Genomic DNA, 26549 nt, shown 5'->3' with positions numbered 1-26549 from the left:
GCATATTTGTTTTTCACGTAGAGTCTACAGAGAATCATGTATTGAAGATTCTTCTTTAAAAAGCAAGCTACAATTCACACATCCTTAGATCATCTGCCTAAATTGTAAACCTTCTGACATCTTCAGTAGTAATTTAAAATTCTGTTTTCCTCGGGACTTCCCTGGTGGTCCAGTGGTTAAGACTCTGCATTTCCAATGCAGGGGGCACGGTTCAATCCCTAGTTGGGGAACTAAGATGCCACATGCCATGTGGCGTCGCCAAAATATTAAAACAAACAAACCAAAAAAAAATATATATATATATAGATATTATTGCACATTCATTCAGTGTGAGGCACTTTAGATGCTTGGAATGCTCTACTAAACAGGATAGACACCATGCATTTTAGAGAAAACCAGGCAAATAAGAAAGAGATGATAGAAGTGTGATCAAGTACTGTGACATAGGAAAAGTACAGGGTGCTATGGGACAGGTCAGGAAGAAGTGATTATGGAAGCTGAAACTTAAATGATAAGTAGGAGTTAGCCAGGAGAAGAGGATATCGAGGTTTTTTTTTTTTTTTTAATAAATTTATTTACTTTATTTATTTTTGGCTGTGTTGGGTCTTCGTTGCTGCGCGCGGGCTTTCTCTATTTGCGGCGAGCGGGGGCTACTCTTCATTGCGGTGTGCGGGCTTCTCATTGCGGTGGCTTCTCTCGTTGTGGAGCACGGGCTCTAGGCGTGCGGGCTTCAGTAGTTGTGGCACGTGGGCTCAGTAGTTGTGGCTCACGGGCTCTAGAGCACAGGCTCAGTAGTTGTGGCACACGAGCTTAGTTGCTCCGCGGCATGTGGGATCTTCCTGGACCAGGGATTGAACCTGTGTCCCCTGCATTGGCAGGTGGATTCTCAACCACTGTGCCACCCGGGAAGCCGAGGTGTGTTATTGAAAGAAGAAATGTATGAAGGCCCTGAGGCAAAAAGAAAAAATTTTTTTTTTTTTTTAAATATGACTTGTTGAGCACTTGTATTGAATGTAGGGTAGATGTGAGATTTGAGAGCGAGGCTAGAATCAGTTTAAGAGTGTGGGCTTACATAAAGGGAATGAGAAGTCGTTAAAGGGCCTTAAGTAGAATAGTGACATTAATCAGGTTTGTTTTAAAGGGCTCTCTGGTTTCAGTGTGGAGAATGGATTGGAGGGAAGAAAACTGAAGGCAGTAAAATCAGTAAACTGTACAGTAACCCAGGTAAAGAATGATAGTCTCCTTTAAAGACATGGTGTTCTGTGGATGGAAAGAAGTAGATATCATTGAGAGCAGTAAGGTTATTTTAAGAATTAAAAAGGATCAAGGAGTGGAAAGTCCCCATTAGTTTTAGGTGTTTTGAAGTCATTGGTGACTGGAAGTGCTTTTTCAGATGGCGTGTAAGTTAGTGAGTGAATATGTGAGGAATTAAGAACAGATAGTTTAGACAAGTCACAAGGAGAGAAGTGGAAGCATGATAAATCTTTTAGCTTCTTTTCATAAATAGCTTACATTTGGAGCATATATTTTTTTTTGAATTTTATTTTATTTATTTTTTTATACAGTGGGTTCTTATTAGTTATCCATTTTATACATATTAGTGTATAATGTCAATCCCAATCTCCCAATTCATCACAGAGCATATATTGATGAGTTAAGTTTTGCAAGGTACTAGAACATAGCTTGGTTCATAGTAATTAATCTGTTAAATGTTAAAGAATTTTGATTTAGATGACTATCATATATATGTGTCAGATATAATCCTCCTCCTCCTCCTCCTCCTGTTCCTCCTCCAAAAGCTCATAAGTAAGAGCTGATGAACTAGATTTCATTTCAAGGTGATGTGATAGAGTTAGCATTTTCACATTGTTGATTTCTTATTCTTTCATGCTTAAATAAGTACACTCAGAATCTGAAATTAGATTGTGTGAGTTTGTATCTTCTGTTGTGAGCTACTTACTTGATATTGGGTAAATTTCTTAAACTCTAAGCCTCAGTGCCTGGCAAATAATAGTAGGCCTTTAAATATTTGTCAAAATATTTGTCAAAAAATTTTTTAAAGTATTTAAGAAAAAAAGTGCTACAAAAAAATCAGGAGTAATCTTATAGTCACTTTCTACTTCTGTTTCCGTGTACCGATTTTGCTTACTTTTTCCTTCAAACCTATTCTACACCCTTCACTCTAAAAAAATTGCCATCTACTATCTATATTTTGATTTTCTGTACTACTTTATCTACCTGAATTGATCTTAGTCCATGTTAAATTTCTCATAGCATCTAACACTATGCTAGGTAATTTATAAACACCTAGTTAATTGTTGGGTTTCTTTGAGCATTTATTAAAAGGTTTAAAAAGAATGTATGTCATTGATAGCATTTGGCTCACTGAATGCTTTGTCTCCTACACCCTTCCCTTCACTTAGGCAAAATGATGTAAGTATGAGCATTTTTTTTAGCTTGAGGATTTCATTTTCTTATAGTTCTACTTAAACTATATATGTTTTACTTCTGTACTTTAAAACTCAAATGTGCTTTATATTCTAGGTCCGGTTTATCACTAAAATATGGCATCCTAATATTAGTTCCGTCACAGGGGCTATTTGTTTGGATATCCTGAAAGATCAATGGTAAGAGATGTTGAATTCACCTTCAACCCTCTCTCATATGAATTCTAAGACTGTTTAGAGTGTTAAATGTGTACTTGCCTCAAAACATAAGCATATATTATACTTTTATTTGGCAGTAATTTTAAAACTAGATGAAGTCTCTTAAGTACATAAGAGAAAATATGTTACAGTTGAAATTGGAATCTATATTTAAATAGTGATTTATTAGGTAATGTCAGATGCTAGCTTTCCATCTTGAAAAATCTTGGATTATATTTGTTGTTTTGGTAAATTTGATTTTTTGCTATCTCAGAAAGATATTTGTGAAAGACAAAAATAATTTAAGTATTGTAGTAATCAGCTCTGACTTGGATGGAATGTAGACAACAAAAACGTTAAAAGTTGTGTTAATTGAGTGCGATTAAGGTTCTAAGATTCTAAGAAGTGCCTTTGTAGGTGGTATCGTCATTTGTACAGTGCTTTCACATGTTTTGTCTGATTTTATCTTAGCAGTATAGTGTTTAACCACTAGGTTAAAATCGTGGCTCTGCCATTTACTCATTTTTGTGGTCTTGAGTAAATTACCTGGTCTTTTGCCTTCGTTTCCTTATCTGAAAAAATTGGGGGTTAATACCTATTTCATAGGGCTGTTGAGAAGAGTAAATGAGTTGTTTTATGTATTTGGCTTAGATTAGAGCCTGGCATATTCTAACAGTATGGATTGAACAACCAAGACAAGAGATATAAAAAGACATTGGGGTGGAAGAAAACAATAAGTTATGCGTTTGATTTGTTAAGAAAGGGAAAGAAATGAACCTGAATAAGCTGAAACAGGATGACAGCATTTAGCATATGGGTCACTTGGTATATTTAGTAATTGAATAAACAGACAAGAGTTGCTGGTTTTGTTTTGTTTTTCCATTCTGATGGCACACCTGAGTAAAGCCTCTCCCTCAGTAGATCATCTCTTGGGATCCAGTTTCTTGATCTGTATTCCATACTGTTAAACATTGAACATTGTGAACTAGACCTAACTTTATCTTCTGTCATTCTTTTGATTTGTGACTTTTCACAATTTATTGAATTTCTATGCCTCCATGTTTTTATCTGTAAAGTCATCTCGAAGACCCCTTATAGCTCTGTTGTTCAGTGATATTAATGAAAATTTGCAGTATTAGAGACATTGTCCTTTTTTTCACTTGGTTTCTAGGACATCAGTTCTTCTGTTCTCCCCTTCCTTTTCCCTCTCCTTGACTTCTCAACTAGTTCCTCCCTCATCTCCTGGAGCTTTGTATATGAGAATACCTCAGGGCTAAGAATGCTTTTTTCCATCTATACTCACTTCCTTGGTGAGCTCATCTGATTTCATAACTTCACTGTTTATATACTAGCAACTCACGTTTTCTGAACTCCAGACTCATGTCCTGCTGCCTGTTTAATATCTATACTTGAATATGTAATGGACATCTCAAACTTAAACATGTTGGAAACTGAACTATTTCCCCAACCCAAAACTTACTTCTTCCCCATGTAAGTTTTGGCAGCTACGTCCTTGCAGTTGCTAAGGCCAAAACTTCATTGTGCTGCTTGTTTCTTCTTTCTCTGGTACCTTTATACCAGAGAAATCTGCAAATCCTGTTGTTGAAACCGCCAACATTTTAGCAGCAGTTCATTACTACTACCTTGGTCCAAAGTTGCATTGCCTCTTGCCTGGACGGTTACAGTAGCCTGTCCTTCTGCTTCTGACTTTACTCAGGCTATTCTCACCAGACGGAATGAAACCTCCACCCCTTTGAAAACAAAACTCCACACTAAAATTTTCCACTGTCTTCTCTATTTGCTCAGAGTTAAACCAGCAGTACTACCACCTGATTATCTTCCTATAAATAGTTGAAAGATTATGGTGTATATAGAGACAGAGAATTTGAATTTTTGTATCAGAACACTTTTTATCAGCTATGCCTATTTCCTAAGGCAGGTCAAATAGCTGAATTTAGTCTTTTCATATCTATATCATTGAAATAATAAAAGATATCAGAGACATCAGATAAAATAGGTGAGATTGGATATCCATGGGTCTGTCAGCCTCCCCCCCCCCCCGCTTTTATTGAAGTAAATTGACATTCAGTGGATATCTAAATGTCAATGTTTAGGCTAATTTGGAACAGTTATCTTAGAAAACAGTTTGTTAACCTTGGTCTTTATTAATACATGTGGATGGTGATTTACCTTTAATATTTAACAACTTATGATAGTATGGGTTATTTCTTAACTTTGTAACTTACCCTGTGTGGAAACCATCTTCTGATGTTTTTCTGCTGACACTTCTTATGACTAAAGGTGTCTGTTTACCTGGGGAAGAAAATGACAACACACAAAAATTGCATTCATTGATACTGCTCTTCCAAAACACACAAACAGGCATTAAGAGAATATCTGTATGGTTGATAAGCTGTGCTCAGCACCATTAGTCATCAGGGAAATGCAAATTCAAATCACAATTAGATACCACTACACACTTGTAAATGGTTCTCATGCATTGCTGGTAAGAATGTGGTTCAGCCACTCAACCAGCAGTATCTGCCAAAGCTAAATAAGTATATACCTTCACTATGGCACAGCAGTTCTACTCCTAGGTATATATCCAAGAGAAATCTGAGAGAAATGAGTGCCTATGTCCACCAAAAGACTTGTACAAGAATATTCATAGCAGATTTATTCAAACTGCAAGTCACCCAAATGTCTATAAGCAAGAGAATGGATATATAATGCTATAATCATGCAATGGAGCACTACATAGCAGTAAAAAAAAAAAAAAAAAAAAAAAAAAGACATGTTGACACAACATGGATGATTCTCATAGACATGTTGAGTGGCAACAGCCAGACACAAAGGAGTACGTACTGTATGATTTCATGAAATTCAACATGAGTCAAAGCTAATTTTGGGTGATAGAAACTAAGACAGTGGTGGGTAGGTAGGGTCGTGAATAACAGGGGCAAGAGTGAGGCTTTCTGAGTGCTGGAAGTACTGAAGTACTATGTATTTTGATCTAGATGGTGGTTACCACAGGTGTATACATGTATAAAAATTCATCTAGCTGTCAAGCATTTTACTCTGATTATACCTTAAAAAAATATAACAAAAAAGCTGCCATTATTTTTAAGTAGCATTCAGTGTTTCGAATGAACATAGATTATTTATTAATGGTTTTCTGGAAGATCCTTAACAGACAAGTTAGTCAACAATACACACAATTCAGTGCTTACTCTACATATTAAAGGCCCCACCTAGTCCATATATTAACTGTGCTTATTGATTTTTGAGATCTGAGCAAAATTAATTTACTGAAGATAGATTTATAAAGTACTCACTTATTTGTATCCACTGATTAATTAAAATTAGCTAACACATTTTGAAATTTCAGACTTCTGTTTGCCTGTTAGGATTTGTTTTTAATAGATTTATGCTAATTTTACACATTAAATGCTAAAAATATTAATGTAGTATGAATTTAATCAGTAGTTTGTGAAAAGCAAAATAAATGGAATAGAAAGTTGTATTTTCGTTTGTATATTTTTTCACATTACCAAGTTTAGATTTTAAAATTTATGTAGAGCAGTCAAAAAATGTACACATTTCTTTATACCATCAAAGATGTTATAGTTTCTATAGTATTTAGGGCCAAAAGAATAAGTTTTGTTTTAATGTTAATTTTATTACAGCTAATTATGAAAACATGGTCATTGTTTGCCATTGATCTTGTGTTCAGCTTTTAAAAACTTTTCATTTAGGTTTCTTTTTTCTTAATGGTTTATGAATACCTCAATTGCATTTATTATGAAAGTTTTCATGCATACAGAAGACTTAAAACTTTGCTCATTGAGATTGTTATGAATTGAATCTAAAGTTACAGCTCTAGATTTTTCCTTCAGTTTTGAGAATAAACTGTCCCTTTTCATTCCCACCAACAGTGCACAGGATTCCAGTTACACATCCTCACCACCGTTATTTTCCGTTTTTTGACAGTAGCTGTCCTAATGGATGTGAGGTGGTATCTCATTGTTTCATTTACATTTTCCTAATGATTAGTGATGTTAAGCATCTTTTCATGTGCTTATCGGCTACTGGTATATCATCTTTGGAGAAATGCTTGTTTAAGTCCTTTCTTTGTCAGGTTTGTTTTTTTTTGTTGAGTTGAAGGAGTTCTTTATATATTTCAGATATTAACTCCCTTGTAAGATCTATGATTTGTAAATATTTTCTCCCCATTCTGTGACTGTATTCTATTCTTCCCCTCTATTGACTTTCACTCTGTTGACTGTATTCTCTGCCTAGGAAGATTTAAAAAAATTTTTTTTTCTTTGCACAGGAGTTTTTAATTTTGATGTAGTTATAGACCAGTTTCTCTATTTTTTTCTTTCGTTGCCTGGGCTTTTGCCTGTCCTTTGATATCCAAGAAATCATGGCCAACTGCCGTGTTGTGGAGCTTTCACCCTATGTTTTCTTCTAAGAGTTTAATAATAAGTTTAGTCTTGGGAATTCCCTAGAGGTCCAGTGGTTAGAACTCTGCGCTTGCACTGCCGGGGCCCTGGTTGGGGAAATAAGATCCCACAAGCCATGTGGCGCAGCCCCCCTGCAAAAAAATTAGTCTTACGTTTAGGTCCTTGATCCATTTTGAGTTAATTTTTTTTCTGATTTTTTAAAAATTGAAGAATAGTTAATTTACAATGTAGTGTTAGTTTCAAGTGTACAGCAAAGTGATTCAGTTATACATATATATGTGTATATTCTTTTTCCGATTTTTTTCCATTAAAAGTTATTACAAGATATTGAGTATAGTTCCCTGTGTTGAGTTAATTTTTATATAAGGTATAAGGCATGGCAAAGGTCCAACTTCACTTTTCTGAGAGCTCATTAAGTTGTTTGTTTTTTTTTCTATCACAGTAGCTTTATTTATTTATTTGTTTTAACATCTTTATTGGAGTATAATTTCTTTACACAATGCTGTTAGTTTCTGCTTTATAACAGAGTGAATCAGCTATACATGTACATATATCCCCATATCTCCTCCCTCTTGCGTCTCCCTCCCACCCTCCCTATCCCACCCCTCTAGGTGGTCACAAAGCACTTAGCTGATCTCCCTGTGCTATGTATGCGGCTGCTTTGCACTAGCTATCTATTTTATTTTATTTTATTTATTTATTTATTTTTAAATTTATTGGCGTATAATTGATTTACAGTGTTGTGTTTCAGGTGTACAGCAAAGTGAATCAGTTATAGATATACATGTATCCAACATTTTTGGCAAATTAAAAAAAAATGATAATGTTAGGAGAAATTGGGGGCTTCCTCCTTTTTCTTTTTTTATGTTTTTTTACTTTTGAAGAAGAATATTATTTTCTCTTCTTGTGCCAAAGCTCTTCTTTTTTTTTTGAATTTTATTTATTTTTCTATACAGCAGGTTCTTATTAGTCATCAGTTTTATACACATCAGTGTATACATGTCAATCCCAATCGCCCAGTTCATCACACCACCATCCCCACCCCCCCGTGGTTACCCCCCCTTGGTGTCCATACGTTTGTTCTCTACATCTGTGTCTCAACTTCTTCCCTGCAAACCGGTTCATCTGTACCGTTTTTCTAGGTTCCACATACATACGTTAATATACGATATTTGTTTTCTCTTTCTGACTTCACTCTGTATGACAGTCTCTAGATCCATCCACGTCTCAACAAATGACCCAATTTCGTTCCTTTTTATGGCTGAGTAATATTCCATTGTATATATGTACCACATCTTTATCCATTCGTCTGTCGATGGGCATTTAGGTTGCTTCCATGACCTGGCTGTTGTAAATAGTGCTGCAGTGAACATTGGGATGCATCTGTCTTTTTGAATTATGGTTTTCTCTGGGTATATGCCCAGAAGTGGGATTGCTGGATCATATGGTAATCCTATTTTTAGTTTTTTAAGGAACCTCCATACTGTTCTCCATAGTGGCTGTATCAATTTACATTCCCACCAACAGTGCAAGAGGGTTCCCTTTTCTCCACACCCTCTCCAGCATTTGTTTGTAGATTTTCTGATGATGCCCATTCTAACTGGTGTGAGGTGATAGCTCATTGTAGTTTTGATTTGCATTTCTCTAACAATTAGTGATGTTGAGCATCTTTTCATGTGCTTCTTGGCCATCTGTAGGTCTTCTCTGGAGAAATGTCTATTTAGGTCTTCTGCCCATTTTTGGAATGGGTTGTTTGTTTCTTTAATATTGAGCTGCATGAGCTGTTTATATATTTTGGAGATTAATCCTTTGTCCATTGATTCGTTTACAGATATTTTCTCCCATTCTGAGGGTTGTCTTTTTGTCTTGTTTATGGTTTCCTTTGCTGTGCAAAATCTTTGAAGTTTCATTAGGTCCCATTTGTTTATTTTTGTTTTTATTTCCATTACTCTAGGAGGTGGATCAGAAAAGATCTTGCTGTGATTTATGTCAGAGAGTGTTCTTCCTATGTTTTCCTCTACGAGTTTTATAGTGTCCAGTCTTACATTTAGGTCTCGAATCCATTTTGAGTTTATTTTTGTGTATGGTGTTAGGGAGTGTTCTAATTTCATTCTTTTACATGTAGCTGTCCAGTTTTCCCAGCACCACTTATTGAAGAGACTGTCTTTTCTCCATTGTATATCCTTGCCCCCTTTGTCATAGATTAGTTGACTGTAGGTGTGTGGGTTTATCTCTGGGCTTTCTATCTTGTTCCATTGATCTATGTTTCTGTTTTTGTGCCAGTACCATATTGTCTTGATTACTGTAGCTTTGTAGTATAGTCTGAAGTCAGGGAGTCTGATTCCTCCCGCTCCGTTTTTTTCCCTCAAGACTGCTTTGGCTATTCAGGGTCTTTTGTGCCTCCATACAAATTTTAAGATTTTTTTTTTGTAGTTCCGTAAAAAATGCCATTAGTAATTTGATAGGGATTGCATTGAATCTGTAGATTGCTTTGGGTAGTAGAGTCATTTTCACAATGTTGATTCTTCCAATCCAAGAACATGGTCTATCTCTCCATCTGTTGGTATCATCTTTAATTTCTTTCATCAGTGTCTTATAGTTTTCTGCATACAGGTCTTTTGTCTCCCTAGGTAGGTTTATTCCTAGGTATTTTATTCTTTTTGTTGCAATGGTAAATGGGAGTGTTTCCTTAATTTCTCTTTCAGATTTTTCATCATTAGTGTACAGGAATGCAAGAGATTTCTGTGCATTAATTTTGTATCCTGCAGCTTTACCAGATTCATTGATTAGGTCTAGTAGTTTTCTGGTGGCATCTTTAGGATTCTCTATGTATGGTATCATGTCATCTGCAAACAGTGACAGTTTTACTTCTTCTTTTCCAATTTGTATTCCTTTTAGTTCTTTTTCTTCTCTGATTGCCGTGGCTAGGACGTCCAAAACTATGTTGAATAATGGTGGTGAGAGTGGACATCCTTGTCTTGTTCCTGATCTTGGAGGAAATGCTTTCAGTTTTTCACCATTGAGAATGATGTTTGCTATGGGTTTGTCGTATATGGCCTTTATTATGTTGAGGTAGGTTCCCTCTGTGCCCAGTTTCTGGAGAGTTTTTATCATAATGGGTGTTGAATTTTATCCAAAGCTTTTTCTGCATCTATTGAGATGGTTTTTCTCCTTCAGTTTCTTAATATGGTGTATCACATTGATTGATTTGCATGTATTGAAGAATCCTTGCATCCCTGGGATAAATCCCACTTGATCGTGGTGTATGATCCTTTTAATGGGTTGTTGGATTCTGTTTGCTAGTATTTTGTTGAGGATTTTTGCATCTATATTCATCAGTGATATTGGTCTGTAATTTTCTTTTTTTGTAGTATCTTTGTCTGGTTTTGGTATCAGGTTGATGGTGGCCTCATAGAATGAGTTTGGGAGTGTTCCTTCCTCTGCAGTTTTTTGGGAGAGTTTGAGAAGGATGGGTGTTGGCTCTTCTTTAAATGTTTGATAGAATTCACCTGTGAAGCCATCTGGTCCTGGACTTCTATTTGTTGAAAGATTTTTAATCACAGTTTCAATTCCATTACTTGTGATTGGTCTGTTCATATTTTCTATTTCTTCCTGGTTCAGTCTTGGAAGATTATACCTTTCTAAGAATTGGTCAGTTTCTTCCAGGTTGTCCATTTTATTGGCATAGAGTTGCTTGTAGTAGTCTTTTAGGGTGCTTTGTATTTCTGCAGTGTCTGTTGTAACTTCTCCTTTTTCATTTCTAATTTTATTGATTTGAGTCCTCTTCCTCTTTTTCTTGATGAGTCTGGCTAATGGTTTATCAATTTTGTTTTATCTGCTCACAGAACCAGCTTTTAGTTTTATTAATCTTTGCTATTGTTTTCTTTGTTTCTATTTTATTTATTTCTGCTCTGATCTTTATGATTTCTTTCCTTCTGCAAACTTTGGGTTTTGTTTGTTCTTCTTTCTCTCGTTCCTTTAGGTGTAAGTTTAGATTGTTTATTTGAGATTTTTCTTGTTTCTTGAAGTAGGCTTGTATAGCTATAAACTTCCCTCTTAGGACTGCTTTTGCTGCATCCCATAGGTTTTGGATCGTCGTGTTTTCATTGTCATTTGTCTCTAGGTATTTTTTGATTTCATCTTTGATTTCTTCAGTGATCTCTTGGTTATTTAGTAGCGTATTGTTTAGCCTTCATGTATTTGTGGTTTTTTTACGTTTTTTTCCGTGTAATTCATTCCTAATCTCATAGCGTTGTGGTCAGAAAAGATGCTTGATACGATTTCAAATTTTTAAATTTACTGAGGTTTGATTTGTGACCCAAGATGTGATCTATCCCGGAGAATGTTCCGTGCGCACGTGAGAAGAAAGTGAAATCTGCTGTTTTTGGATGGAATGTCCTATAAGTATAAATTAAGTCTATCTGGTCTGTTGCGTCATTTAAAGCTTCTGTTTCCTTATTTATTTTCTGTTTGGATGATCTGTCCGTTGGTGTAAGTGAGGTGTTAAAGTCCCCCACTATTACTGTGTTACTGTCGATTTCCTCTTTTATAGCTGTTAGCAGTTGCCTTGTATTGAGGTGCTCCTATGTTGGGTGCATATATATTTACAATTGTTATATCTTCTTCTTGGATTGATCCCTTGATCATTATGTAGTGTCATTCCTTGTCTCTTGTAACATTCTTTATTTTAAAGTCTATTTTATCTGATGTGAGTATTGCTACTCCAGCTTTCTTTTGATTTCCATTGACATGGAATATCTTTTTCCATCCCCTCACTTTCAGTCTGTATGTGTCCCTAGGTCTGAAGTGGGTCTCTTGTAGACAGCATATATATGGGTCTTGTTTTTGTATCCATTCAGCAAGCCTGTGTCTTTTGGTTGGAGCTTTTAATCCATTCATGTTTAAGGTAATTATCGATATGTATGTTCCTATGACCATTTTCTTAATTGCTTTGGGTTTGTTTTTGTAGGTCCTTTTCTTCTCTCGTGTTTCCTCCTTAGAGAATTTCCTTTAGCATTTGTTGTAGAGCTGGTTTCGTGGTGCTGAATTCTCATGGCTTTTGCTTGTCTGTCTCAAAGCTTTTGATTTCTCCATCGAATCTGAATGAGATCCTTGCCGGGTAGAGTAATCTTGGTTGTTGGCTCTTCCCTTTCATCACTTTAAGTATATCATGCCACTCCCTTCTGGCTTGTTGTATTGTTTCTGCTGAGAAATCAACTGTTAACCTTATGGGAGTTCCCTTGTATGTTATTTGTCATTTTTCCCTTGCTGCTTTCAATAATTTTTCTTTGTCTTTAATTTTTGCCAGTTTGCTTAATATGTGTCTTGGTGTGTTTCTCCTTTTGTTTATCTTGTATGACACTCTCCGTGCTTCCTGGACTTGGGTGGCTGTTTCCTTTCCGATGTTAGGGAAGTTTTCGACTATTATCTCTTCAAATGTTTTCTTGGATCCTTTCTCTCTCTCTTCTCCTTCTGGGCCCCCTATAATGCAAATGTTGTTGTGTTTAATGTTGTCCTCGAGGTCTCTTAGGCTGTCTTCATTTCTTTTCATTCTTTTTTCTTTATAGTCTGTTCCACAGCAGTGAATTCCACCATTCTGTCTTCCAGGTCACTTATCCATTCTTCTGCCTGTTATTCTGCTATTGATTCCTTCTAGTGTAGTTTTCATTTCAATTATTGTATTGTTCATCTCTGTTTGTTTGTTCTTTAATTCTTCTAGGTCTTTGTTAAACATTTCTTTCGTCTTCTCGATCTTTGCCTCCATTCTTTGTCCGAGGTCCTGGATGATCTTCACTATGATTATTCTGAATTCTTTTTCTGGAAGTTTGCCTATCTCCACTTCATTTAGTTGTTTTTCTGGGGTTTTATCTTGTTCCTTCATCTGGTACGTAGCCCTCTGCCTTTTCATCTTGTCTGTCTTTCTGTGAATGTGGTTTTTGTTCCACAGGCTGCAGGATTGTAGTTCTTCTTGCTTCTGCTGTCTGCCCTCTGGTGGATGAGGCTATCTAAGAGGCTTGTGCAAGTTTCCTGATGGGAGGGACTGGTGGTTGGTAGAGTTGACTGTTGCTCTGGTGGGCAGAGCTCAGTAAAAGTTTAATCTGCTTGACTGCTGATGGGTGGGGCTGGGTTCCTTCCCTGTTGGTGTTTGGCCTGAGGCGACCCAACACTTCAGCCTACCCGGGCTCTTTGGTGGGGTTAATGGTGGACTCTGGGAGGGCTCACGCCAGGGAGTGTGTCCCAGAACTTATGCTGCCAGTGTCCTTGTCCCCACGGTGAGCCACAGCCACCTCCCCCGCCCACCCCGCCTCTGTAGGAGATCCTCCAGCACTAGCAGGTAGGTCTGGTTCAGTCTCCCCTGGGGTCCCGATGCACGCACTACTTTGTGTGTGCCCTCCAAGAGTGGAGTCTCTGTTTCCCCCAGTCCTGTCGAAGTCCTGCAATCAAATCCCACTAGCCTTCAAAGTCTGATTCTCTAGGAATTCCTCCTCCCGTTGCTGGACCCCCAGGTTTGGAAGCCTGATGTGGGGCTCAGAACCTTCACTCCAGTGGGTGGACTTCTGTGGTATAAGTGTTCTCCAGTCTGTGAGTCACCCACCCAGCAGTTATGGGATTTGATTTTACTGTGCTTGCGCCCCTCCTACCATCTCATTGTGGCTTCTCCTTTGTCTTTAGATGTGGGGTATCTTTTTTGGTGAGTTCCAGTGTCTTCCTGTCGATGGTTGTAAAGCAGCTAGTTGTGGTTCTGGTGTTCTCACAAGAGGGAGAGCATGTCCTTCTATTCCGCCATCTTGGTTCAAGGCCCTAGCTATCTATTTTACATTTGGTAGTTTATATATGTCCATGCCACTCTCTTACTTTGTCCCAGCTTACCCTTCCCCCTCCCCGTGTCCTCAAGTCCATTCTCTATGTCTGTGTCTGTTTTGTTTGTTTGTTTGTTTTTTTATACTGCAGGTTCTTATTAGTCATCACTTATATATACATCAGTGTATACATGTCAATCCCAATCGCCCAATTCAGCACACCACCATCCCCACCCCACCGCAGTTTTCCCCCCCTTGGTATCCATATGTCTGTTCTCTACATCTGTGGCTCAGCTTCTGCCCTGCAAACCGGCTCATCTGTACCATTTTTCTAGGTTCCACATACATGCGTTAATATACTATATTTGTTTTTCTCTTTCTGTATGTCTGCCTCTTTATTCCTGTCCTGCCCCTAGGTTCTTTAGAACCATTTATTTTTTTTTTAAGATTCCATATATATGTGTTAGCATACAGTGTTTGTTTTTCTGTTTCTGACTTACTTCACTCTGTATAACAGACTCTAGGTCCATCCACCTCACTACAGATAACTCAATTTCGTTTCTTTTTATGGCTGAGTAATATTCCATTGTATATATGTGCCAGATCTTCTTTATTCATTCATCTTTCGATGGACACTTAGGTTGCTTCCATGTTCTGGCTATCGTAAATAGGAGAGCTCATTAAATTGTAAAGAATAATGTTTATTGCCTTGTTGAGATGTAAACATATATGTTTTTATTGTAAATTAAAATTATGGAGTTTTATAATTGTTTTAGTATATACAGTTAAATACTCTGAGTGAAGAGTTTTCTTCCATATTCAGATACATTTCCTTGAAATAATTTTATTTTATTTATTTATTCTGTTGGCCGTGCCACGCATCATGTGGGATCAATTAAACATATAACTTAATATTTTGTTTAAAGTGTTGTTATAGATGTCTAAATTGCGTAACTTCCCTGTGGCCCAGTGGTCCAAATGCAGGGGGCACGGGTTCGATCCCTGGTTGGGGAACTAAGATCCTGCCTGCTGCGTGGTGTGGCCAAAAAACAAAAGATTTCTAAATCAGGATGCTTAATTTTACTGGGATATTAGAGTAGCCAGCTTTGTATATTCTATTTCTGTGATATTTTGTATGTTTTTGTCCTTTTTTGAGTGGTTTAAGTTAGCTTCAAGGTGATATATCTGGGCAGCTCTTGACGCGCATGTGCCTTTAAACATTCTCTTTACAATTACCCAAATATAAAATGAAGTTAGAGTGAGTAAGTAATTAAGAAAGATTTCATCTTGTTAATAGTGATAATGAATGGTAGAACAAGAATTAACATTTAAGGACTAAATTTGGAATTTTATGCTTTGATTACTGTCTTAAAAGAATATTGTCCATTCTAAAGATGTTAAAACTTTTGGTTGAAAATAAGTTGTGCACGCTCATAGGAAATTTAGAAATTTAGTCTAGAAAAATAATTTCTATTTTCCCAGCCCTGTTTCAGAATTAGAAATTTCCATTACACAGGACTGCCTTGGTGGTCCAGTGGTTAAGATTCCATGTTTCCAATACAGGGGGTGCAGGTTTGATCCCTGGTAAGGGAACTAAGATCCCATGTGCTGTGCAGTGTGGCAAAAAAAAAAAAAAAAAAAAAAAAAAATTTCCATTTCATATAACTATGTAGCGGTTTAAAAAGTTTTTAAAATTTTATTCTCTTTTCAATGCTAGTTTAGCATTTCACCTAATTTTAAAACATCATAACCAAAGTTTTTCCTATTTTTGTAGCTTCTCTAAAAGGATAAGTTGATCAATAAAATTTTTTATTCTGATAGCTTTTTTTGTTAAACACAACTTTTAAAAATGCTTTATTGAGGTGTGATTTATCTTAAACTGCACACATTAAAAATGCACAATTTGATAAGTTTGGACATACAGATACATCCATGAAGCTATCACAAATCAAGATAGCGAACATAACCAACATATCCAGAAGTTTCCTAGTGAGTGTCCCTTTGTAATTGCTCCTTCCCACCCTTCCTGCTCCCCCATTCCCCAGCAGCCACTGATCTGCTGTCACTATAGATTAGTTTGCATTTTGTGGAATTTAATATAAATGACAATTCCGATAGCATTTTAGATGAAGAACCATTTGCATTGTAATTTTTCTCTAATAGATAAAATATAGACATGTTTGTGATACTGGTTTAATTTTATTGGTTTAGACAGCCTTTCTCAATTCGCTTTAAGCTGTAATGCACTAAAGTAGTATTTCTCAAAAATTAGCTTGCATCAGAATCACTTGGAGTATCTGTTAAACCGCCCCAGAGTTTCTGATTCAGTAGGTCTGGGACAGGGCTAATAATTTTCATTTCTTAGAAGTTCCCAAGTGAGGTTGCTGCTACCGGTTGAAGAAACCACACTGTTGTGTGAGACACATTTCCTTAAGACATTTGTTGTTGATAATTAACTTTTTTCCTAAGCATCCAGGATGGTACTATTTATATACCATCCTTGGGGAAATTGAGAAAATACTTAGTAATTTGCTCTGTTCTGTGGTTAAAATGAGGAACCCAGTTGAAAACGACTGGTTTAGAATTATCTAATTTGTGTGGTGAAAATGGGCATGTTCTTTAGTAATCTTCAACATTTAGCAGAAGCAGGAAGAACTACAATTCTGCAGCCTGTGGAAGGAAAACCACATTCACAAAAAGATACACAAAATGAAAAGGCAGAGGACTTTGTACCAAATGAAGGAACAAGATAAAACCCCAGAAAAAGAACTAAATGAAGTGGAGATAGACAACCTTGCAGAAAAAAATAGAATTCAGAATAATGATAGTGAAGATCATCCAGGACCTCGGAAAAAGAATGGAGGCAAAGATCGAGAAGATGCAAGAAATGTTTAACAAAGACCTAGAAAAATTAAAGAACAAACAAACAGAGATGAACAATACGATAACTGAAATGAAAACTACACTAGAAGGAATCAATAGCAGAATAATAGGCAGAAGAACGGATAAGTGACCTGGAAGACAGAATGGTGGAATTCACTGCTGCGGAACAGAATAGAGAAAAAAGAATGAAAAGAAATGAAGACAGCCTAAGAGACCTCGGGGACAACATGAAACACAACAACATTCGCATTATAGGGGTCCCAGAAGGAGAAGAGAGAGAAAAAGGATCCGAGAAAATACTTGAAGAGGTTATAGTCGAAAACTTCCCTAACATGGGAAAGGAAATAGCCACCCAAGTCCAGGAAACGCAGGGAGTCCCATACAGGATAAACCCAAGGAGAAACACACCGAGACACATAAGTAATCAAATTGACAAAAATTAAAGGCAAAGAAAAATTATTAAAAGCAACAAGGGAAAAATGGCAAATAACATACAAGGGAACTCCCATAAGGTTAACAGCTGATTTCTCGGCAGAAACTCTACAAGCCAGAAGGGAGTGGCATGATATATTTAAAGTGATGAAAGGGAAGAATCTACAACCAAGGTTACTCTACATGGCAAGGATCTCATTCAGATATGACAGAAATCAAAAGCTTTACAGAGAAGCAAAAGCTAAGAGAATTCAGCACCACTAAACCAGCTCTACAACAAATGCTAAAGGAACTTCTCTGAGTGGGAAACACAAGAGAAAAGGACCTACAAAACAAACCCACAACTATCAACAAATTGGTAATAGGAACATACTTATCAATAATTACCTTAAACGTGAATGGATTAAATGCTCCAACCAAAAGACACAGGCTTGCTGAATGGATACAAAACCAAGACCCAAGTATATGCTTGTCTACAAGAGACCCACTTCAGACCTAAGGACACATACAGACTGAAAGTAAGGGGATGGAAAAAGATATTCCATGCAAATGGAAATCAAAAGAAAGCTGGAGTAGCAATACTCATATCAGATAAAATAGACTTTAAAGTAAAGAATGTTACAAGAGACAAGGAAGGACACTACATAATGATCAAGGGATCAATTCAAGAAGAAGATTTAACAATTGTAAACATATATGTACCCAACATAGGAGCACTTCAATACATAAGGCAACTGCTAACAGCTATAAAAGAGGAAATCGACAGTAACACAGTAATAATGGGGGACTTTAACACCTCACTTACACCAATGGACAAATCATCGAAACAAAATTAATAAGGAAACACAATAGAAGCAGATAGATTTAATTGATATTTATATCAATTAAATGACACAATAGACCAGATAGACTTAATTGATATTTATAGGACATTCCTTCCAAAAGTAGCAGATTGTACTTTCTTCTCAAGTGCACACGGAACATTCTCCAGGATAGATCACATCTTGAGTCACAGATCAAGCCTCAGTAAATTTAAGATAATTGAAATCATATCAGGCATCTTTTCTGACGGCAATGCTATGAGATTAGAAACCAGTTATGGGGGAAAAAAGTGTAAAAACAACAAACACATGGAGGCTAAACAATATGTTACTAAATAACCAAGAGATCACTGAAGACATCAAAGAGGAAATTAAAAAATACCTAGAGACAAATTACAACGAAAACACAGCGATCCAAAACCTATGGGATGCAGCAAAAGCAGTTCTAAGAGGGAAGTTTATAGCAATACAAGTGTACCTCAAGAAACAAGAAAAATCTCAAACAATCTAACCTTACATCTAAAGGAACTAGAGAAAGAAGAACAAACAAAACCCAAAGTTAGTAGAAGGAAAGAAATCATAAAGATCGGAGCAGAAATAAATGAAGTAGAAACAAAGAAAACAATAGCAAAGATCAATAAAACTAAAAGCTGGTTCTTTGAGATGATAAACAAAATTGCTAAACCTTTAGCCGGACTCATCAAGAAAAAGAGGAAGAGGACTCAAATCAATAAAATTAGAAATGGCAAAGGAGAAGTTACAACAGACACAGCAGAAATACAAAGCATCCTAAGAGACTACTACAAGCAACTCTTTGCCAATAAAACGGACAACCTGGAAGAAATGGACAAATTCTTAGAAAGGTATAATCTTCCAAGACTGAACCAGGAAGAAATAGAAAATATGAACAGACCAATCACAAGTAATGAAATTGTGATTAAAAGTCTTCCAACAGGGCTTCCCTGGTGGCGCAGTGGTTGAGAATCTGCCTGCCAATGCAGGAGACACGGGTTCGAGCCCTGGTCTGGGAAGATCCCACGTGCCGCGGAGCAACTAGGCCTGTGAGCCACAACTACTGAGCCTGTGCGTCTGGAGCCTGTGCTCCGCAACAAGAGAGGCCACGATAGTGAGAGACCTGTGCACCGCGATGAAGAGGGGCCCCCGCTTGCCGCAACTAGAGAAAGCCCTCGTACAGAAACGAAGACCCAACACAGCCAGAAAAAAAAAAAAAAAAATCTTCCAACAAAGTCGAGGACCAGATGGCTTCACAGGTGAATTCTATCAAACATTTGCAATATATGCAAATCAATCAATGTGATACACCATATTAATAAATTGAAGAATAAAAACCATATGATCTTCTAAAAAAAATAATATTCAACATTTAAAATAGTTCACTACTATGGTATTTCACTATTGTATTCAGAAATATTTGTATATTAACTGGTCAAGTAATTTTTTAACAGAAATGCTAAGAGTCCTTTTTGATTAGGTAGATACCATTTTCTAGATAAATATTTGCTTTATAAACACATTTAGGGGCATGAATATTATGTATATTAAGCAAAAAATTTTCCCTTTTCAGAATGTTGTAGAATGATTTTTTAATTTTCTTTCATTTTTTTTTGAAGTGTAGGTGCTGTACAGTATTATATAAGTTACAGGTGTTCAATTTTATGTTAATTACAGGTATACAATATTATAAGTTACAGGTGTACAATATAGTGATACACAATTTTTAAAGGTTATACTCCATTTATACTTATAGTATATATTTATTATTATTATAAAGTATTGGCTGTATTCCCCATGTTGTACAGTATATCCTTGTAGCTTATTTTATACTTAATAATTTGTACCTTTTACACCCCATCCCTATATTGCCCCTCCCTCCTTTCTCCCCACTGGTCACCACTAGTTTGTTCTCTTTGTCTTTGAGTCTGCTTCTTTTTTGTTATATTCTCTAGTTTGTTTTATTTTTTAGATTTCACATTTAAGTGCTATCATATATAGTATTTGTCTTTCTTTATCTGATATTTCACTTAGCATAATGCCCTCCAAGTAATTTTACGTTTTCTTGAAAATAAAGGATATTTGCTTGATGGTATCTTGTTTTCAGAATTGCACAGAAAGGAAGTTTCACATGTTACTTTATCACTTTATTTTAAGTTTGTGTCTAGAGAAATGGATAGAAAGTAAGTCAGTAGATAAAGCTGACCATAAGGATATGTCAGCAACACGGGCAAAACGAAAAAAACTAAGCCAATTAAGGGCAATTTGAGTTGTCTTAAGAAATAGAAGGACTCATTTGTTGTAAAAAAAAAAAAAATGGTAGGCAGATATATAATTATAAATTTCTAAGACTTAATTATATGATTAAGATAAAAAACTAGATTATTTTTAGCTTCAGTTTTATTCAGAAAACCTCTATTTTGGTTCGTCATGCAAAGTGTTCTTAACTGGGATATCTTCCTATTCTGAATTTCAGGGCAGCAGCAATGACTCTCCGCACGGTATTATTGTCATTGCAAGCGCTACTGGCAGCTGCAGAACCAGATGATCCACAAGATGCAGTAGTAGCAAATCAGGTAAGGTAGCTGCTTTTGAAAGACTTTCTTTTACTTACCTATGAGTGTTTACTTTAGTGGTTTGCAGTGGTTAGAACAGAAGCAGACGTCTATTGAAAGTAAATTTGGAAATGGTTTCCTTTCTTGCTGTGAGATTATTGTATCAGATGTAATAGTGAAAACCTAATTTTGTGATTTTTTTTTAACACAGTAGTTTAATTGTTTATATGGTAGATGCTTTTTTCCTAACATATTATGAAGTTTTCAAACACACAATGTTGAAAGAATTACACAGTGAATACCCACATATCTACCTACCATCTTGATTCTATGATTAACATTTTACTACATGTGGTTTACCATGTGTGTATCCATTTATCTGTCTCTTAATTCAGTGATGATCCTTCCCTGATGATAATGTTAATCAGCTCCAACTGTGGCACTGAAGTTGCATGGTGAAGGTTATCAAAAACCTTGTAATTGCCAAATGGAATAAATATTTTTCAGTTGTGATCTTTGATTTCCAAGGCAGAGGTTAGCAAATTACAGCCAGGCTGACTGTTTTTGTAGATAATGTTTTATTGGAACGTAGCCACCCCCATTTGTTCACAGCTACAAGTGGCAGAATTGAATAATTATGACAGAGACAGTATTGTCTGAAAGCCTGAATTATTATTATCTGGTCCTTTAAGAAAGTTTGCCAACCCATACTCTAAACCAGTGGTTCCCAACCGTTTTGGAACCAGGGACTGGTTTCGTGGAAGACAATTTTTCTACAGACCAGTGGCGGAGGGTGGGGGGTGGAGATGGTTCAGGCGGTGATGCGAGCAATGGGGAGCGGCAGATGAAGCTTTGCTCGCTGGCTGCTCACCTCCTGCTGTGTGGACCGGTTCCTAACAGGCCGAGGATTGGTACTGGTCTGTAGCCTGGGGGTTGGGGACCCCTGCTTTAAGCCATTAGGATTTATTGAGCCTTGTGTTTTTTTGTTTTTTAACCTAGAAGTTTTTTCTTCTCTTGACTTCTGAGATACTACTTTCTTTTCCTATCTTCATAGTTGTGGTTGTTCCCTCCTGCTTCCTACAGTTGTTTCTCTTCTTTCTCCACTCTGCCCCCCTCTGCCCCACCCTCCATTTTTGTTTTTGTTTTTTTTTCTTGTCCACACTGCATGACTTGTGGGATCTTAGTTCCCCAACCAGGGATTGAACCCGTGCCCCCTGCAATGGAAGTGCAGAGTCCTAATCACTGGACCACCAAGGAATTACCTCTCCTCCCTTTTAAATATACTTTCTCAGTTCTTACATTGTTTCTTTCACTTTCCATGATATACTCTCACTTGGATGATCATATCCACGCTGATGTTACCACCTGTATGTTGATAACGATATTCAGGCTTGACCTCTGTCCTGAGCCCAAGAGCCTGTTTGGAAATGGATAGCTCTGTATGAATATTCCATGGGTACCTTAGTACAGCATTCCCAAAACTGGATGCAGAATCTTAAACCTGTGAACCTGTTCATCCTTCTGTAATATAATCAGCTTATTTATATATCCCAGTCACAGACTTGGAGTACTTCTCTATGTCTCCTTTTCTCTCGTATCCCAGTATCTCTCTGTCGTAATACTTCTCTGATTGCCTTAATTCACATGTTTAAAAATTTCTCATTTGACTGCTCTGATGGAGCTCCCTACCTCAGCCTCTTCTTTCCCTCATATTCTACACTGATAGCAGTTAGCTTTATAAAGTGTAAATCTTATTTCACTTTACTGTTAAAAACCTATTAGTAGCTTTACTATCACCTACTTGGTAAGTCCAAATTGTTTAGTTTGAAGAGTTCCTCCATGATTTGAACTGTCTATAAACCCAGTTTCATCTCCTAAATTCTTACTGTTCTTCAAACTCATGCTGTTCAAGATGGTGTCATTCCTACATGTCATTTCACCCAGTCCGCCATTTTTCCTCTGCCTAAGAAAACATTTCCTTTTAGAAACTTCCTCCTTTCCTTTGAAAAGTTCGTCACTCCTTATGTTGTGCATATCCTGGTTAATGTGGTCTACTATTATTTGCCTTAGAGTGCTTAGAATTATGGTTTAACATGTTATATATGTGCTATTCATTCATTTTTGATAGTCAGAAACATGGCTTGAGTTCCAGCTTTGATTTCCTGTTGAGTTCTGAGCCTCAAAGTTTGAGGTTGGACTCAGTTTTCTTTTAACTCTGTTCAGTAGTTTGACTTATTTCCTTTTAATAATGGTAGAAACTAGATTTATCATTTTAATGTATAGAAATATTTAATGTGTATAAAATATCTTAAGAAATATTAAAGTGAATTTAATATTTTAAATTTATACTTGGCTTTATTAATTAATGGTAGTCCCAGAATATTTGAGAATAAATTTACTTCTTTCCAATGCATATGGAAAGTCTTACCTTTTAAAAAGTACTCTATGGTGAGTTCATAATCATCTCAAAACGTGCTGTAAGTTAGGACTTTGCATATGGGGTTTTCTTAAATCACTGTACACTAATACAGCTCTAGCAAAACAGCAAAGTCAGGTTGTATTCTAGCCTGAGCTATGATTAATACAAAAGTTGGTCACATTTATTAATGTCCACATAATTTTAGAAGCTAGTAATTCTGTTTATCTCTGTAATGTTTACCACTGCACAGTGTTTAGAGACAACTCTAATAACTCCATTTAGTATTAGTTTTCTGCTACTTTGTTGAAATTGGAGATTAAAGTTGATAAACGTTATTTTTGTTTTTCTTTCCTCAGTGAAACTTGTGAATCACAGCTTCAGGTTAAACAGTCTTTTCTTGAGTGACATAGTTTGTTTGCAGTGGAAAGTGAATCAGTCACATTTAAAAAATCTAATCTACATTTATTTACATTTTACTTAGAAAAATCAGGTTTTTAGGCAATTAAGAGATGAGTTACTATATTGAATATTATAACTGCATTGTCATGCCAATCAATTTTTTTCCCCCATCTAGTACAAACAAAATCCCGAAATGTTCAAACAGACAGCTCGACTTTGGGCACATGTGTATGCTGGAGCACCAGTTTCTAGTCCAGAATACACCAAAAAAATAGAAAACCTATGTGCTATGGGCTTTGATAGGGTAAGTACATAAAGGCATGTTGATTTTTACTTATTCATTAAATTATTGCTGCAAATCCTTGGCTGACAAAAGTGGCTCAAAAAATACCCTAAATCTAATTTTGATAAACAATCTTTGTTATTAAAACCAGTGATCTTTCTTTCTTTTTTTTTTTTGGCTGATTCCAGTCATTGGTTTTAGAAGCTTCTTTTTATGAAGTGCAAGGTAACTTAAAAATGAAAAAGCAAGGTGTGGTTTCTTAATATAAAGACAGTGGGTGATGCAGTATTTTAAAAATGTTTCCTTGAGATTTTATTTGTTTATTTATTTTGTCCCCTTTTCTTTTCTACAGAATGCAGTAATAGTGGCCTTGTCTTCAAAATCTTGGGATGTAGAGACTGCAACAGAATTGCTTCTGAGTAACTGAGACATAGAGCTGCTGATATAGTCAAGCTTGCCCCTTCTTGAGGAGCATCAACATCTGTTATTTTTAGGATTCTGCGTAGATTTCTTTTAAACTGGCATTCTTGCCTAATGATGTTATCTAGGCACCATTGGAGACTGAAAAAAATCTCTGCTCTGTAAATAAAGCTAATTAAACGTCTCTGTAAATTTAAAAAGGGGAAATACTTTAATTTTTTTCTTACTTAATAGTGTAAAAATTCTTTGAGCTAAGCTAAAACCATGGAAAAAACATGCTACTTTAGTGTTTAGCAGTGTACCAAGACTAGCAAGAGTTTGCTTCAGGATTTCGTTGAATAATTAAGATAATATTTTGAGTGTGTCAGGGCCATTCAAATTGTTGATGTTGCATCACAGCTACCTTAACTGTTTTTAACATGGATCCTCTGTGCCTGTGAATTTACTTGCATGCTTGTACTTGACTTCTTAGGATGGGTAGCTGAAAAGACCACCATTTTAAGCATTTGAGAATTCTTAAATAAGAGATTATTCAGAATTGAAGATGGTGACCTATTCAGAGCCTTTTTGTCCTTGTCAACAGACTGGGACACCATATCTGTTTTTCCCCTCTTACCACACACAGCTAATATTCTAATAGTAAATTTCTCTATTTGGTGGGGAAATGTGCTGAGGGACAGTATCCCTTGCTCCATTTTTACGTTGTCCATTTGGTATGTTTTGTCACAATTCTTCACTCTTAGAACTTTCATATATAAGTAAGTAATAATGTAAAAATGGAGCTGCCAGTTTCATTTCTCTTGCAAAAACAGTAAAAACTTGATGTTGCAGTATTCTCAGATTTAATGAAAGAACCCAGCTTAATTTTTCAGTGAGTTTAACATCTTTCTATTTTTAAACTGATGAAATTTTTCTTTGACAACTTGCAAGGATGAAATCAACTGTTAGCAGTTTTTTAAGCCTAATTTTGGCTTTATAAGAGATTGCTTTATCAGATCCTTTAAAAGTCACTCTTGCTTGCATTTCCCCCTATTGACACATGAAAGCTGTGTTGGTGTTTTACTGTACATACTTCAGATGCACATAGGAATAGAAGTGTGTTATAAATCTAGCTTTCTTTATGATGTTTCTGATAACATGAGAATTGAAAACTTTACCTTCTCTTGTACATAGTCAGACTTTCTATACGTATTAAACTTACATTTCATTCTAAGTTCAAAAGTTTGAAAATTATTAGTTTTGCAAGCTCAAACACTAATGTGACCATTTTATGAAGGGTGAAATGGATTTGTGTAGGCTGTTCTATACATAGAAACACAGTTCTTATTACATATTCAGGACCAATGCAAAAATAACAAAAATGTAATGGAATCAGAATGAATTAAAGTAAGGCTGTATACTGAAAGTCATATTATAAAAGGTTTGCTTTCTTCAAGTGTTACTTATCCTAAATTATAATGGTTAAGTGTTTGGAAAATAGTTTTGAACCGTAAATTCAGCATAATTTCATTTGACTTCTCAATCTTAGAAGCAATAAAAGAACCATTATTAAATATATTGTAATGTTAAGATGTGGAGGTTCTTCCAAAAACTTGTAAGGCTTTCCTAATCAATAGTAAACTCTTGTAGTTGATTTTATTGCATACTAAACACAAGTTGCTGGTTTTTTCCCCATATGTTTGCTTAAGTATAAATTTCTTTACACAGTCACCTCCTTTTGTTGTAGTTTAGTTACTTTCTAAAGATGCCAAAGGAAACAAGATTTTTCTTTATTTATTTTAAATAGCTAAAACCATGTACTTTTCTTTATATTTTTGAAGTAAGGTTGGAATTGTGTGAAAATGTGGACAGTTTTGTTCCATTGTTGGTTAGAATTAATTTTTTTTTTAGTGGCGGGTGGCTTGGTAATATTAATAATATTTGGATTATTTTAAATATCAGACACCTCTACCCAGTTTACTATTTGCCCATTTTATCAGGGTATATTTAATTGTCCTGTGGTTTGACAAATGAGAGAGAAAGAACTGAGAATTTACTAAGGGTCAAGCATCATATACTTTGCTCTTGGAGGCAGCTATACCTTGCCTATGACTTTTATGCACATTAGCCCCTTAGGGTTTACTCATCTAACTACAATTCAACATCCCCAATGCCCAGGAAATTGAAAAGTACAATATTTTGTATGAGAGGTTCTTCATAATGGATTTTTCATTTCTAAAATTTACCTCATTTACATTTAATGTGATAATCTCTTTCTTTTTCTGGTACATTTCCTACTGTCGCCTTCTGTTTTGTTTGTTTTTGTTTTTTTCCTATTTTTCTACAGGTAGATTTATTTCCCAAACATAGAAATAAAGGCAGTTGCTCTTTTCTGTGGTCTTATATATGTTTGGAAAAAGAACATTAGAAGTGCA

General features: G+C 36.0%; 1 protein-coding gene across 1 annotated transcript in view; it reads left to right on the top strand.

Moving 5' to 3' along the window:
- The window catches only part of UBE2K (ubiquitin conjugating enzyme E2 K), a 71757-nt gene extending 47422 nt beyond the window's left edge, over positions 1–24335 (top strand). The window contains exons 4-7 of the mRNA XM_068543081.1: positions 2545–2627; positions 20536–20635; positions 23608–23736; positions 24068–24335. Coding sequence (XP_068399182.1) covers positions 2545–2627; positions 20536–20635; positions 23608–23736; positions 24068–24142 — 387 coding nt within the window. The 3' untranslated portion in view covers positions 24143–24335. The remainder of the gene's footprint in view (positions 1–2544; positions 2628–20535; positions 20636–23607; positions 23737–24067) is intronic.
- The last annotated feature ends 2214 nt before the right edge of the window (positions 24336–26549 follow it).

Source organism: Eschrichtius robustus, chromosome 4, assembly GCF_028021215.1.
Source record: "Eschrichtius robustus isolate mEscRob2 chromosome 4, mEscRob2.pri, whole genome shotgun sequence".
Taxonomy (NCBI): domain Eukaryota; kingdom Metazoa; phylum Chordata; class Mammalia; order Artiodactyla; family Eschrichtiidae; genus Eschrichtius; species Eschrichtius robustus.
Note: the sequence above shows the minus strand (reverse complement) of the source record. Positions and strands in the feature narration are given on the sequence as shown.